Raw genomic sequence first — 15822 nt, forward strand, 5'->3', positions numbered from 1 at the left:
ATTTTATTCCCTAACGCAGAAAACATTCTGTAATGAGTAATTCATAAGTTTATTGTATCACGTTTTAACCCTGTGCTCCACACTCCATTGGCTTCCTGTTTATATATGTATGTATATTGCTATAAAATATTCTCAGTTTTGCCTTTAAAGCAGTTCATGGCCAAAACTCTGCCTTGGGATCTAGACAAGTTCTTCAGATTAGACTTATCCTACAGCAGCATGTCTGAGAAAACCCTCTCAGAATATGGAATCTCAGTTCTGTCAGAAATGTGTTTTAAGTTTTAAGTAATTATTATTATTTTTTTTTTTTCCATTTGGCAAGCAGTCTTATATAGAGTCTTATATGCAGTCTTATATGCACAAATGCATGTGTACTGGTTCTCTAGGCCATGCACTAAGATTGCCATAGAACTCTTGTTTGGCAGTAATATATCAAGAAATGTACACAAGCATATATATGTTTTTAGTTTTTAAATATTTCAGGAAGAGGTAGGTCTTTAAATGTTAGTTGAAGACAGCCAGTGACTTCCAGTCTAGGGGAAGTTCACTCACCCCTCCAGGTGCCAAAACAGATAAGGGTGATGAAGAATAACTTCCCTGTACCCTGAGACATATTATTAGGATCAATATAGCTTGTTTTATTATTAAGTAGCATTAAGGTAGCATTTAGGCCTCGCAACTGTACTGAACTCAGGTTTCTCTATGTAGAGTTTCCCATATTCTTTCCATCTTCATATGGGTTTCATTCAGGTTCTCCAGTTTCCTCCCACCACCCAAACCATATATTTAGGTTGAAACCTGCCCTAACCTGTTTATAGGACTGAATGTGTGTGTGAATATGTTGTCCTGCAATGGACAGGTATCCTATCCCAGGGTGTATTCCTGCTTACTCCCGTTGATCCCAGGATTGGCTCCATGATCCACACCAGGATAAAACTACTGATAATAATAGATTAAACAAATGAATTAATATATGTGTTAAAGCTGCACCAACAGTTAACATAAAGCATCCAAAAATTCTTGCAATATATAATATTCGCAGAATTTAGTCATGATTGTAATTTAACATGCTAAATGTTTATGCACAGTTTGATTAGCAGGATCAGGAATATGAGGGTGAAAGGAAACTCCTCAGTATGCACAGATCCAGGAGCAGTGTAGATATCAATACTATCGACAACAGCATGTGTATTTGTGGATTGTCACATTTGCTTTCTTTTTACCCCAGTGTATTTCAATCTTGACCTAGAACAGTGCCTGCAAATGGCTGAGCTAGCATTTGACTCAGTTTCTTTCATTGCACATTCCTTGAAGCACTGTGGAAAAGAACAGAAACAACAGCAGGGGAAACAGCAAGCTTTCCCTCAGCACAGCATACAATATTACAGTCTTTTGTTCCTGAGTGTATCATTTTGGTAAATCCCGTCATCTTCTCTTCAAAGCACATGAGCAGGTGTGTGTTTTTATGACAGATCCTGCTTTATGCACTCTCCCAAGAGCTGGGAAATGAGGTTCACAAGAAGAAATTGTCCTGTAAGATCTCCCCACATCAGGTGTTTTTTGATGTGTGCTAGTAGCATGTGATGTGTGTTCTGTGCATTGTACAGAGGATTGAAACCACTATTCTTACCCACAGTGACGAGAGAAACTGTCATGGCAGCTGTTAATATTTACTTTTAATATTTGATAAGGCAGTCTGTAATAACATTCACTATTACAGTTTAAAATTATTCCTGTAAGATTAGCATAGCATATTATATACAGATTTTACTGTTATGACTCTTAATTATAATTCATTATGTTATCAAGCTCACCTACATGATACTCCTTTTGTCCTGCAGAGCCAATGGCCATGATACATTTATTTTTAATTAAGAAACACATTTTCATTTATCTACCTTCATTTCTTTAATATTAATAAAAAGATATTTTAAAAAAGCATTTTCCAGTCATCTCATATTTACTAGATATTTTCCATATTGCCATAATTACTTAAAATGTACAAAAAATATAGCCTTTTATTTAGAATACTTTCGGTCATTATTTTTTTGCTGAGAGGGTGATTTTTAGATGTGTACTAGCAGCTTTAATTAGTTTTCACCAGTCTATGTATCCTACAGATGATGCAATAGCTTTCCTTTACCCCCAACCAGCCCCAACCATTCCTTAAAATTATCATTAATTAAAAAGGATGTGGAGCTAAGCGGCTCTTTTTTGGCAAACACGGAAACACAGCACAACCGTTTCCACTACATGGAAATATAGACATTTGAATATACATATTTCTTTGAAACATTTTTTATTATTGTAGGTCTAATAAAACATTAAAAATTCAAACTGCGTTCATAGGTATGTCAGTGAAAAAGAGGCATCCATCTTCTAACGCCTTATAGATCAGTTATCTTGCCTCCCCCCTCCCTTTAGCCATTACTGTCTGAGAATGTTATATCGTGTTCTCTGTGTCTCTCCATCACGGACTCTGGAGTCCATTCGTGTAGTTGTGGAAGTGCATGTTGTTTTGCTAAACCAGGCCTTACACTCCAGTGACTTTATTCCCCAGGCTGTGAATGTTCTCATATGTAGCAGTCTAAAAATAAAGCCACATTAGATGCCTTCACCCATGAATTGCGCTTCACCTTAACTTCCCTAATCCTGCTGGGAGCGAGCCATCTATAGAATTGGGTCGCGCAGTTGCCGCACTGAAAAGAGAGACGTGCTCTTGTATGGGGCTATTTTTAGAGAGACATAAAGTATACAAAACCTTGTCCTCTAAGGATGTGTCCTTGTTTGCATTCTTTAAGGGTTGTTCCAACCAAACAGTTCTGGGTTGTGCCTTACAGTATGTGCTCAGACTGTGTGATTGCAAAGCTGTGATAAATGTAGTGTCTGGGAATTCTGTGGGAGATTCACTAGGTCACAGGTTTAAGCACTAGTGGGTGGAATGTGGGTCTCAAGGGGGTTTATGATGTTTGCTTAACTCTCAGTTCCTTTGATAGGAACTGTTCAACTGATCAGACAGATAAAGGAACAGCAACAGTAAGAATGTGCAGCGCATTTCCCCAGACTCTGCAAACACACTGAGGTCAGTTGTTACATAAGTATGCATTGCAGTGCTTTAAAAAACAGTCATATTTGCTTTCTCATGAATGGCCTCCTGGGAATGCTCATTGCTGTGGCCTACATTGTGCCATTGTACGACTTCGCCTCAAATCTGTTACAGTGGGTTTTTCATCTTAACTGAATCATCAGTCTATGCTGGATTTCTTAGTGCACATGACAGCCTGTTTCATGCCTTTTCTGAAGGTAATGAAGAGTTTTCTGAGTACAGTTTCGAAGAAATAAGTGATAACGCTCTATTTCTGGGGATACAAAACAATCCATATAAAGTTGCACTATAAAAAAAATAGAAAATGTATGCCAATGTTTCCATGACCACTGAGACACTTTGCATTCAAATTTTGGGAATGAAGAAAAAATGTCATTATAAAACATGGACAAATGTAGATTTAAATCAATCTACAGAAGTATTAGACTCAATACAAAGCTTATTATTTTGGATGATAATGTAGCTTTTTTTTATGTATTTATTTATTAATTCATCTCCAGTAGCCACTATTGCTCAGGGTCAAGATGGGTCCAGAGTTTATAATAGAAACACTGAATTTTCAACAATTTCTTTAATGTCAACTTTGTAAGGACTTACTCGAGACTACTGGATGAGAAAAAGTATTATTATTATTATTATTATTATTATTATTATTATTATTATTATTATTATTATTATTATTACTACTACTACTACATAGCCATGGTCTGGTTTGGTTTATATTTAACGTAAGTGCAGCTTCCTTTTTGCTGAAAATGATCATCATTAGCATCAGAGTTGTTTACACAAATTGCTTTCTAAAAATGGATTTTCGTATGGGAAACTTGGCTGGTGTATCAGTGTTTAGGGGGATTGTTTTAGACATGTGCATAGCATGTAGGATGCAATACAGTTCTCTGAACATTCACAGCTGTGGTTTGGGCACAGATTTATGGTAATGGTTATTCTTGTTATTATTATTATTGCTACCTGCCTGTTGTGTGATGGGGGCGGCTATTACAGCGTCAGATTTAGCCTGCTGTTTACTGCTTTCTTATGTAGTTATGGAATTTTTTTAGTCCTCCTTATAAAGGGTCGGGATAACATAATTCAAGGCTGTTGTTCAAACAATGAAATGTTTGCACAGCTTGGTTCTGCAGTGGAAGCGTGTTGCTAAATAATCAGGCCCTCCGCTCTAATAGTTTAAAAAAAAAGTAATTAAACTCAAATTGTAGCTTTGACCACTTGACCCATAATGTTCTAATCCTGTTTTGTGTTTTTATTTGTAACTTAAAAATAACATTTCAAGGGGTGACTCTGAAAATTGAACATAGCTTGAATTATCCTGGATATTTTGATGGTAATTAATTCTTAGGAGGTGGGTTGCGCTTTAATGCCGTCTCCCCCCCTCCATATTGTGCTGTAGGTGAACCACACAGCGGTGTTCTGGTGCTCAGGTGCTTTCTAAAGTAAGCCCTTCATTACCTGAGAGTTGCACATCCTTCTTGGAGCGCTGAATGTCAGAGGCAGCAGGAGTTCGGGACACACTCAGGCACATTTCACACTTTTTGAAACGTGTCCAACTGGCACCTGAGGTAACAGTTGCCTTTTTGGTTCGGGGAATTGGCACAGTCTGCTGTAGAACCATTAGCGTTTGTCCTAAATCGAGCCCTAGAAAAGTGTTAATGTGTCCGGATTCAAAGTTTCTAGGACCCATTTTAATTCTCGCTTGCTAATAACTCAATTAATAATAATTGCAGGAATACTTACAGCAAAGGTAGGAACAAAAATATCAACCTTAAGAATGGTAGGAATATAGAGGTGGTGTTTGAGGTTGTAGTTAGGCAGAGAGAAATCAGGTTGTTGAAATTGTCTGAGTCGGGACATGTCTCTTTCTCTGTCTGTCTTGCTGTCTTTCTCTCTTGTTCTCCTGCTTTGGTCTCTGGCTCTCTCCCTCGATGCTGCTTGCTTGTTCTGATGATAGAGGGCATCTGTCTGCAAATGGCACTGATGTGATGAGATGAGTCAGATTGGACAGGCAGCACTTCAGGAGCATGCCCAAAGGGTGCTGCATTAGCATTTCATCCATTCAAACATGGCACTGCCTCCCTTCGCACCGTCCTTCAAATGCCAATCCATCCACGTCTAATCAGCATTATGATGATTATTCATCAGCTAAATTCTACAGTTATCGCCCTGTTTATGGAAGCGACAATAACAGGAAAGGCAATAACAGGCTCACTTGGGCCTTTTTAATATGGGGAATTGCGAACCTATTAGGCCATCAAAATGCTAATATCAGGTCTCGTTTTTAGATTTAATCCTAAGCATGATTGACAAGCATGGCATTAGATTAATAAAAACAAGATTTACGACATTGTGTTCATTATATTCACATGAATCTTAACTGATGGGAGTTTATAAGGGCTCGATACAAAACCACTGTTACAACCACTTATACAACACTTTTGTCCTCAATTAATTGATTTTGTGTAAACACAGTAAGCCAACTCATGCATGTTTTCATTTTTCATTAGAAACATGTTCATCCCTATTGAGTATCACCATGGGGCCTCTTTTGAATAGAGGAAGATGTGAGGCAGATGTAGCATTTGGGCCTGACATGTGAATGGGACGTGTGGATCAGAGAGGATTAATGGCGAAGTCTGCCTGATGGCTGCTTTGATTTATCCTTGCAGGGAGTTGTGTTATTACAACCCACATGGTGCACTCTACTCATTTCCATGCATAATGAGGTCGGGTTATGACTGGCACTGGCATCAGTTCTCAATGGGAAAAAAATCCAATGTAACGTTTTTGAAGGAACCTTTAGTTGAAGTGCTAAACAGGATTGAGATGTAAAAGTCATTCTGAAGGCTAATTAGATCAATAGAGTGTGGTATGTAAACTGGAGATTTGAGGATTTGGGGTAATTTGGTACAGGCGATTTAAACTGATATACCAGTGAAGAGCGCTATTCTAGGTGCATTGGGTAGTTCAGGGTTATTTAGGCTGGGAGTTATGCATGTTGGGGTAATTGTAGTTACTTGTTGTGGTAGTATTGGAAAGGCCAAAGTAACAGAAGCATTAATTTGGTTAATGTATCTCAGAAATGCAGGTTGTTTGCACTTGCTGGAGTTTTCAATCTGTAAAGACATCTGAATGTGTGCAGTTTTTCTTACTTTTAAAAATATACAGGGTATTTAATGTTATTTCTTCTATGATTGATCTATTTCATGAAATATGAAGGCTCTAAAAAGAAAACATTTTGAGAATAAACAAAAAGAAAATGCCAGATCGTCCACATATCAAAATATAAATGGCAAAGTGATGGACATGACGGAGAATGGTGTTTCTTTCTTTCTTTTAAGAGGCTTTTTATCTCTAAACTATTATACACTTTTGTTGTCACACTCATTGTCCCATCATCTAAGTATTATTAATTTGCACTGTTTATGTTGACCACATACAGTATGCTCCTGCTGCATCACAAGCTCTCTATCACTAACAGATGATTTCCATGGCAAAGAAAAAAATGATAAGTTCTGGGTGTACGTCTTTCTGATATAGGGTGAATTTTTACGAGAAATTTGCTTGAAGATTAAGTTTGCAGCCGGGGATTCTTGATAACTTCACTTTTATAAATAACTTGACCTTCAGTTCGAAATATAAAAATGATGATTAAGCAGAACATTTAGTTGGCTTATTGAGACAGATTACACATAGGGGACACAGAAACCGGGAACAACAGATGCATCGTGCTCAATGATGCTTATTCTAGCAGGTTTAACATTCTCATCGATCCTAGAGAGGTTAAAATCAGCCCACTGTGGAAAAACAAAGACCCTGATCATTGGCTACTTTGAGACACCGAGACCCACTCAGCCACATGGTTGGGGAACATGCATCAGTGTCAGTCAACGTGTGCACTGGCTGACACATTTCCTGTCTGCTGTAGTTCCCTGTGCACTTCTCATTATTTTGTCACAGCTATGTCATATGAGTCATTACAAATGCATTAGTTCTAGGAGCATTACAGTATCAATTGAAATGTATTAATTTTTAAACAAGAGTGAATATGATTTATCTAAGCACTTGATTGCACTTCCCAGGCTCCAATTTTACACCATGACTTTTTTTTTCTCTCTTTCATACACACAAACACACCAAACACACACACGCACACTCTCTTGCCAACTCCCTAAAGCTACTCAGTGACCTTGACATCCAGCAGTCATATGCAGTGTCACGTCTATTGTAACAGACTAGTTCTAAATAAAGAACAGCACATTCTCACCCCTGTGTGATTTCATTATAAATTGAAAACATAAAAATGTAGATTTTAATATTATGCTAATTTGGATGTGCTGAACAAGCCATACAGGAAACACTGTCATTATGTCACGCGGTTTTATCGTATTACACTCGTTAATCTAATCTTGCTGTAAGAAAATCAGCAACATGAGGTATTAGGGTGCCATCCTTCAATGAGCAAAAATTAAATTTACACCCCGTTGATGTTTGCGTAACACTGCTATGACTGTGTTCCCCATTGTGCATGTCATGAAATACTAATGAACTTGAGCAAGGTAATTATAGTAAGTGTTTCCATTGCTACCTGGGCTTGTAAGTGTGGCTTAGATGCCAAACACAGCATTGGATTACCACAATGACTCACTTGCTGTGATATTGGTGCTTCAGTCTGTGTCTAGTCTTTAATGAGTCACTCAATATGCTGCCCATTGTGTCTGACATGAGAGCTTTCAATCTGAGTCTGACCACCAATGACAGCTTGGAAGTCCCTACTGTGCACGGTCAAATTTAACACACAAAGACTGGCTGTGCAAAAAAAATCTGCCTTGTATGTGGAGTTCCTCCAGTTGGTCTTGAGCTTATTATCTGTATTTATGTCAGTGGTGCTCTGTCACACAGCGCTGTAGAAACTAATGAAATCGTAAAGGATGCCAAGGCCCAGTTTCTCCTGTCTGCTGTTGTTTCCTGTTCACATCTCATTGCACAGAGGACAAGAGAGAGTGTGACATGCAGCCGGCACTTGTTTCTGGGCCTCTCCCCATAACGAACAGTGTGCTATTGACAGGGAAAGCTCTCATCCCTCTTATGTGAGAGACAGGAAAAGTATGGCAACAAAAACAACGCAAATGTTTATTCAACAAAATGTTAATGGAAAAGAGGTTCTGACACTATGGGTGCAGATAGCACGGCCACTTATTTTTTCTGGGTCTTGCTTCTGACTGAAAAGTCCTGACAAAGTCCATCTTTGGTCACAGCACAGGCTGAGATAAAACTACTTGTACGCCACAATGAATTTAGTACTTTTTTTTTACTTATTGTCTCACATTACATACAGCATAATAGTACAGTACATTTATTGTGATGACCTAAATCACGTAGAGATCTCCAACAGTGGTAGTGTACTGTAGTTGTAGTGTTACAGCCACTTTTTTCCATTTTCAACATTGGTACAGTAAGATGATAAAACATACTGATAACTTGTTCATTTGTGTACTATAGTGTTCCTACGGATAAACTTCAGGATCATTACTGTCCTTCCAACATATCATCTTGAGCAAATTGACATCCATTCTGTAAACACTTTGACACTCCAAGCACGCCGCTTACATAATTTTCTCACTCTCAAATAACTAAGGAACTGAGGTCAACTTTTAGGAAAATGAGCCACCATTTCCTTTACATGTCGTCAGTTCCTGTTACCAAAGCACTTTAACGAAACAGCCACGTTGTAGAATTGCACAGAACTCACATTAATTAATATAACAGTGGATGTTGTTTGTTAGTGAGATAAAGGTAGAATACCCTTTGAGCAGCATAGGCATCTTCTGAAAACAGTTGTGTTCATAATTACAACTAAACCACATACACATTCACTGGGGCTTATTCATCAGAATTCATTTCCATCTATGCATTTATATTTAATGACCATCTGTTCTGTTTGTCTTGGTAGTTATCTGTCAGAGTTTGGTAATAGAAAAGCAAGTTTAGAGGAGCATAGGCACCAACGAACATCATACATATTCATTATGACAATCACGGAACGACCATCTCGTAATTGACCATCTGCCCTCTTGTTTTGGAACAAGCCCGCATACAGTATAAAGCTTCATCTTATGAATAACGTGAAGTTTAAGGTGTATGTTATAAAAAATAGATATTTTATTTCTGCAGTTTTTTTCAACTAGATTATATTCGTCTTGATGTTCAATTACTGACCAAGAAATAAATTTACTACCTTTCCCTGTAAGTTCATCATTCTCATCACTCATTTTCTACCGCTTATCCGAACTACCTCGGGTCACAGGGAGCCTGTGCCTATCTCAGGCGTCATCGGGCATCAAGGCATGATACACCCTGGACGGAGTGCCAACCCATCGCAGGGCACACACACTCTCATTCACTCACGCACTCACACACTATGGACAATTTTTCCAGAGATTCCAATCAACCTAGAACATGCAAACTCCACACACACAAGGCGGAGGCAGGAATCGAACCCCCAACCCTGGAGGTGTGAGGCGAACATGCTAACCTCTCTCTCTCTCTCTCTCTCTCTCTCTCTCTCTCTCTCTCTCTCTGTAAGTTATTGTAGTTTAAATGGTAGGGCTACAATCTGGTATCTACTAACTGATCAACAACGAAACATTTTAGGTTTGAGCAACTCATTATATCACAAGGTCTCATTGATGCCATAATAATAATGATGTGTGGTAACTATTACATAGACACTTCTGTAACAAATAGGCAGTTGTGTTCATGATTCAAATTTCTAAATTCATGAAAGGTCTATTTCAACTGATCACTTTTGATGATGTGTTACACATTTGGCAGAGAAATGCTAATGGAGATTACATCTGTCACTCATACCACTCTGTGTATACTTCCTACAAACCTTTGTTGCATTTGATTAAAAAAAATATAATCCATCTTAAGACATTTGTCAACAGCAAATCATTTCATGTGAATGCCAAAAGTTAAACATTACACTGATGTGTTTTTATCTTTGAAAGTCCTGGTAACCCATTTAGAGTATCCACCCATGCTTTCTAGTGAAGTCTTGGCCCTTTTTTTTAGTTTAACAGTTCAACTTAAAAAAAGAGAAAGCATTTTCTATTGTATTCTGTGGTTTTCCAGTGGAATTCATTACTTTCAATTCCAGTTTATATCTAGACTATTCATTATGCACAGTTTCAGTCGCATTTAAACTCCTTTCCATATAAACATTCTTCATTGTCCATTGTCATTCTTAAGGTCCCGTAATCAAAACATGTTCATAAAGAAGGATATACAGAATTTCTAAAGGCCTACTCCTTTGAAGTTGTATGATTTGTTCATGCCTGAAATAGTCCATAGCTGCAGGATTTCAAGGCAATCAGTCTTTGGAGTCAAGAGCACTGCCTGTCATAAAGATTATCCCCTTAACAGAAACATCAGAACTGGTGTCCAGCACAGCAGGAGGGCTTTCTTCTCAGAGCCGTAATCCCAAATCCGTTCACCCTTCTTGTACAGATGATTGTTCTGGCACTGGGGAATGTGCAATAGGCTGCATTTTAGAGCAGGTTCCCTCACATAATAAAAATACCCTCTGACCCCATGGAGGAAGAGAACACTGCAGCAGGATAATTTCAATTTTTGTTTAGGCTGTGTGTCTCTATCACATTGTGACCTGGACAAAGCCTAGGGCAGCCCAATAGAATGGCGAAAGCTCTGCGGAAGTCTGCGTTGAACGCATATATAATGGGGTTGAGAGAAGAGTTTGCCCATCCAAACCACACAAAAATGTCAAAGGTGGTGGGACTGATACACGGAAGGTCACGCTCACAAAATGGCACCATGCAGTTAAGGATAAAGAACGGCAACCAGCAACACACAAATACTCCCATTATCACAGACAGAGTCTTTAGCACCTTGGTCTCCCTTTTAAAAGACATCTTAAAGGAGCTTTCTGAGTCCATATTGCAGTTGCTGCCCATGCTGTTGTGCCGGAACTTGGCGCTCTCAGCAGCCCTCTCCAGTGCAGAGATCCTCTTAATCTGCTTTTGGGCTATTCTGTAAATCTGTGTGTAAGTCACAATCATGATGGCCACTGGGATGTAAAAGCTGATAAGGGAGGAAGAAATGGCATAGGTTCGGTTGAGGCTAGAGTCGCAGTTGTCCATTAAAGGTGCCCCATGAGAAGTATTCTGCAACAGGAAGCTTGCTGGCTGGGCCTTGTGCCAGTTCAGCTGCACTGGGATAAAGGAGATGAGAACAGACAGTGTCCAAGCTGTGCTGATCATCACAAATGCCACCTTGGGAGTCATCTTTCGCTCATAACGGAATGGGCTGGAAATGGCCCAGTACCGGTCTACACTGATAACACAAAGGTTGAGGATAGATGCTGTTGAGCACATGATATCAAAAGCCACCCAGATGTCACAGAATGATCCAAAAGGCCAGAAGCCAACGATTTCTGTTACAGCCTTCCAAGGCATGACCAAGATGGCGACCAACAGATCTGACACGGCCAGTGAGATGACAAAGAAGTTGGTGACTTTGGAGCGAAGATGACGGAATTTGGTGACTGCTGCGCAAACTAACATGTTTCCCAGCAGGGTGGAAAGAATGAGGAGAGACAGGAAGCAGCCGGTGAGAATTCTTGTTGATTGGTCACTCTCCAACAAACCACTGTCAATTACTGTTAAATTCAAATCCATCACTGCCAGTTTTTTTTTTCCTTCCAGAAATTACTGCATCATAACAGGCAGGAACCAACCGAAATACTGAGAGCACAGTCTGACCGATGATAATTTCACTGGCATCCAGTGTCTTTCCTGTCTTGAGGTTTGGTCACAACCGAATCCTCACATATTTATTTCCTAAGATGTTGATTGAATGAAGTACATGTTGCAGCATCAGTTGGTTTTCTTGCTGCATCCAAATTATGATCTTGCATATCAAAAGACACAGTGAGTAAATGAATTTCTTACAAATTAGTAAACAATCTTTACCACCTAAATCATGTTAATGTCAAAAATTATTATTATTATTTTATTATTATTATTATTAGTATTATTATTATTATTATTATTATTATTATTATTATTATTATTATTATTGTCACTTACCCTAAATGTTGCTCCTATTCCCCGGTCACTGACATGTTCTGCTTTCCAGCAAAGCCATCCGGAGTCATCCAAAGCGCACCGCTGCCTTTCAGTCCCATTGCCACATTAACTGAAGTGAAGAACACCATTGTAAAGCACATCATTGCCAGATTACATGACTTGTGCGTTCTGCAGGCAGAATGTAAAATCTGTATTCCCAAGAGCTGAATCTACTCTCCTTAAGAGTGGAAAAACACCTTTTCCCTAACGTGTTTCCATATGCTTATTCCTTTTTTTGCCATTCCATGCATCTTATGTAAGAAATAACTTATAGCACCGGTTTGAGAGCTCGAGCGCGTTTTTAACTCCTCGATTCTTGCACACATTAAAAAAAAAAAGGTTCGGGAAAATGCTCCTCAGGTTGGATAAAGATCCATGTATGAAGTAAAGGATTTTTGTTTTGCAAAAAAAACTCTAAACGCGCCGTGTGTTTTCCTCTGCGTCCATCTCGGTGTGAGAGACAAACCGGGGCTGAGTGACACCGAGCCCCGAGCCGCGCTCGCGCGCTGACGTCGAGTGGCGAGAAGGCGCCTTTCCCTCCGCCGCACACACTCAGCGCTTCATGTTTCATCCAGCAGCAACCTAAACCCCAAGGACATCCTCCACTGTCTCCGATTCCTTCAGCATTGCATCCATTTAACGAAAAAAACTCCCAGATCACTATACAAGCAGATGCACGAATAATACAAACATCCTAATGGTTATTTTTGTCCTTATAATCAGTGTCCAATCAGCACTTTAAGTGTTTAATACACCAGTGAGTACACCAGTATTTAAAGCACAACATTAAAGCACAAAAAAATGCCTTAATTAGTCATTACAAAACAATGCATTTAGCAATGTATTGCAATGTATATAGTAAACTTGCAATGTCATTCATTCATTCATTTTCTACCGCTTATCCGAACTACCTCGGGTCACGGGGATCCTGTGCCTATCTCAGGCGTCATCGGGCATCAAGACAGGATACACCCTGGACGGAGTAAACTTGCAATGTATTTTAGTTATTTATAACACAAGGTCTTGATTCAACACTGTACTCTGTGCTTTGGACAACAACAGAAAGACAGTAAATTAGAACAAAACAAACTGCTTAGTGTTTATTTAATCTGCACAGTGTTGGATAAACACCTACAGTTTTGAATCAACACTGTGTAAATGCAACACGACTGAAACAACAACTAAGTATTAGTTGAACAACAACTAACAACTTGCAGTATTAAATTTTCACATTCAGTCTTGTAAGGATTATTACAAACGTACAATGTTTATTTACAGTGTAAATAAAACACTGCTAGTTTTCTTTTTTTCTTTTCTTTTTTTATTGCAGTAAAAAATGTTATTTCAACACTGTGATGTAATGCTTTGGTCTTAATGGATTTGCAACATTGCCCGTGTAATTTGTCACTGTAGATGTTAGTACACTGTAGGTATTGAAAATAAAAAGATGAAGTAATTAGAAAACAACACGATTATGATTCAGTTAGCCCTTGAAGAGATACTGAATAAATGATTGAAATAAATTCTACGATATGTTTATTAACTTTGATAATCCATTAGGTGTTAATAAACAAAAATCAATCCTAAGATAACGGCAAAAACGTATTGTTAGTGTTCAGTTGAATGCAAAGATGAATTAAAGCCTACAGTGTTCAACTCACTTACCGAATGTAATTGTGCAATGTGCTTATAAACACTGTGTTAAAACAGATAAGACAACAAAACCACTCAGAATATTGACGACAACAAAAACACTCATAATAATGACAATGACAACAAAAACACTCATAATAATGACACAAAATGAATTGTGTTCAGCTGATTAAGCTTTAACTCATAGTGACCAATAATAAATCAAGCAATCAATAAATAAATAAATCAATTAACATGGCCTCAGCATTGCAAATACCTAGCAATTTACGTGCAAATTTGCTAGGGATAGGAAGTGTTAGGGGTAGGCTAGGGGTTAGGTTAATGCTTAGTTATAGCATTTCTTAACATGTCACTCATGTAATTAATAAAAATATTAATTAATATAATTAACAATTCAGAATGAACCAGATTGAGAGATTCATAAGGCTTTCTTGAGCATTCTAGTATTTGGTATCTGTTAAATAAACGTGTTGATTGTGATTATATAACAGCAGTTCTGTCATTAAATCTAACTGCAATGCAAATCACAGGTTTATATTAATGAGCTTATTTTGATTTAGTGTTTCTACATTAACAGCTCATTTACATAGACTTGTATAGCACATGCTCCCTGAAAACAGAGTCTAATGATAAACAGATCTGTTTTCTGGTTGGAGAGCTTTGCGGTTTCCAGTTAACATGTGCAAGTTATTGTTTATGGCTGTAATTTATATTTGAAACTTGCAAATATGATGTAGCATTCTTTAATAAATGAACATTTTAATTATTGTCAACTTGCTATAGATTTAAATAAAAGAAACAATTCAGAATATGGTTACTGGAAAAACTAACCAATTTTAGGGAGCTAACTAACTACATTTTGCATTAAGCAGCAAGTGTAAGATGTACAGTATTTACAGTATGAACAGGATAATATACAGATGAATATGCTATGGACAAGATATACGGCTCGGGTGCTATAGACATGATATACAGGGTGTTATATTTTCTATATTATATTGACATAATATACAGGTGCTATTGGCATAATATACGGAGGGGGGCTCAGGTTGGGTAAGGAGTTCAGTAAGGAGACAGACCTTGGGAAAGAGTTGTTCCTCAGTCTGCTGCTTTTTGTCTGGAGGCTCCTGAAGTGCCTACCGGAGGGAAGGGGGACACACAGTCTATGGGGAGGATGAGAGGAGTATTTAAGAATGCTGCAAGCTCGACACTGAAAGCGTTTCCTTTTGATACCCTTATTGGCTGGCTTTTCTTATAACCTGTTGTGTTTTATTCCTTACATTAACTATTATAATGTGTGGGTGTTTGTGTTGATGTGAAAGGTGTTTGAATACTTGAAACAGAATCCATTCATGCAGTATTTTTGTATGCTATTACTAACTTTAAGTAAAGTTGTTTTTTTCACACACATACAAATGTATAAGTACACTGTGATGATACAGAGGATACTGTACAAGACTCTAAGATAGAGCAATTACTCTTTTGGCAGTGACTATAATCACATTTATTCACAATATGTATTTAAAGCTGAAACTGAAGCTTGTCAGCTGTGCCTGAATGATGAAATGCTGGTAAAATGGACTTAATACTATCTTTTTAGTTTTAATTAGTGAAATGTAGTATAATGAAGAATGCAGCACTCAAGTGTTTGATTCACTATTGATATGGTAAATAGATGCTTAATTGTTTTGTAGCCAGCATTTCCTCTAAACATTACATTATTGCCCTTGCACATTTTTGAACATGACTTAAGAAAGAATGATAGATAGATAGATAGATAGATAGATAGATAGATAGATAGATAGATAGATAGATAGATAGATAGATCTATTGTAACTTTTTAAGCCATTAGAGCACTGTACAGTACATAGATTTCTATCTAGCTCCATAATCTGGTTGTCTTAC

General features: G+C 38.0%; 2 protein-coding genes across 2 annotated transcripts in view; both read right to left on the bottom strand.

The window, feature by feature from the left end:
- ndfip1 (Nedd4 family interacting protein 1) overlaps nt 1-15822 on the bottom strand; it is a 424215-nt gene that overhangs the window by 153613 nt on the left and 254780 nt on the right. The window lies entirely within an intron of this gene.
- On the bottom strand, nt 8529-13971 carry drd1a (dopamine receptor D1a). Its single transcript, XM_060887475.1, has 3 exons — nt 13930-13971; nt 12226-12334; nt 8529-12046 (listed from the first exon to the last, which is right to left on the bottom strand). The coding sequence occupies exon 3, from the start codon at nt 11812-11814 to the stop codon at nt 10744-10746; it is 1071 nt and encodes a 356-aa protein (XP_060743458.1). The 5' UTR covers nt 11815-12046; nt 12226-12334; nt 13930-13971; the 3' UTR covers nt 8529-10743.

Source organism: Tachysurus vachellii, chromosome 14 (genome assembly GCF_030014155.1).
Source record: "Tachysurus vachellii isolate PV-2020 chromosome 14, HZAU_Pvac_v1, whole genome shotgun sequence".
Taxonomy (NCBI): Eukaryota; Metazoa; Chordata; class Actinopteri; order Siluriformes; family Bagridae; genus Tachysurus; species Tachysurus vachellii.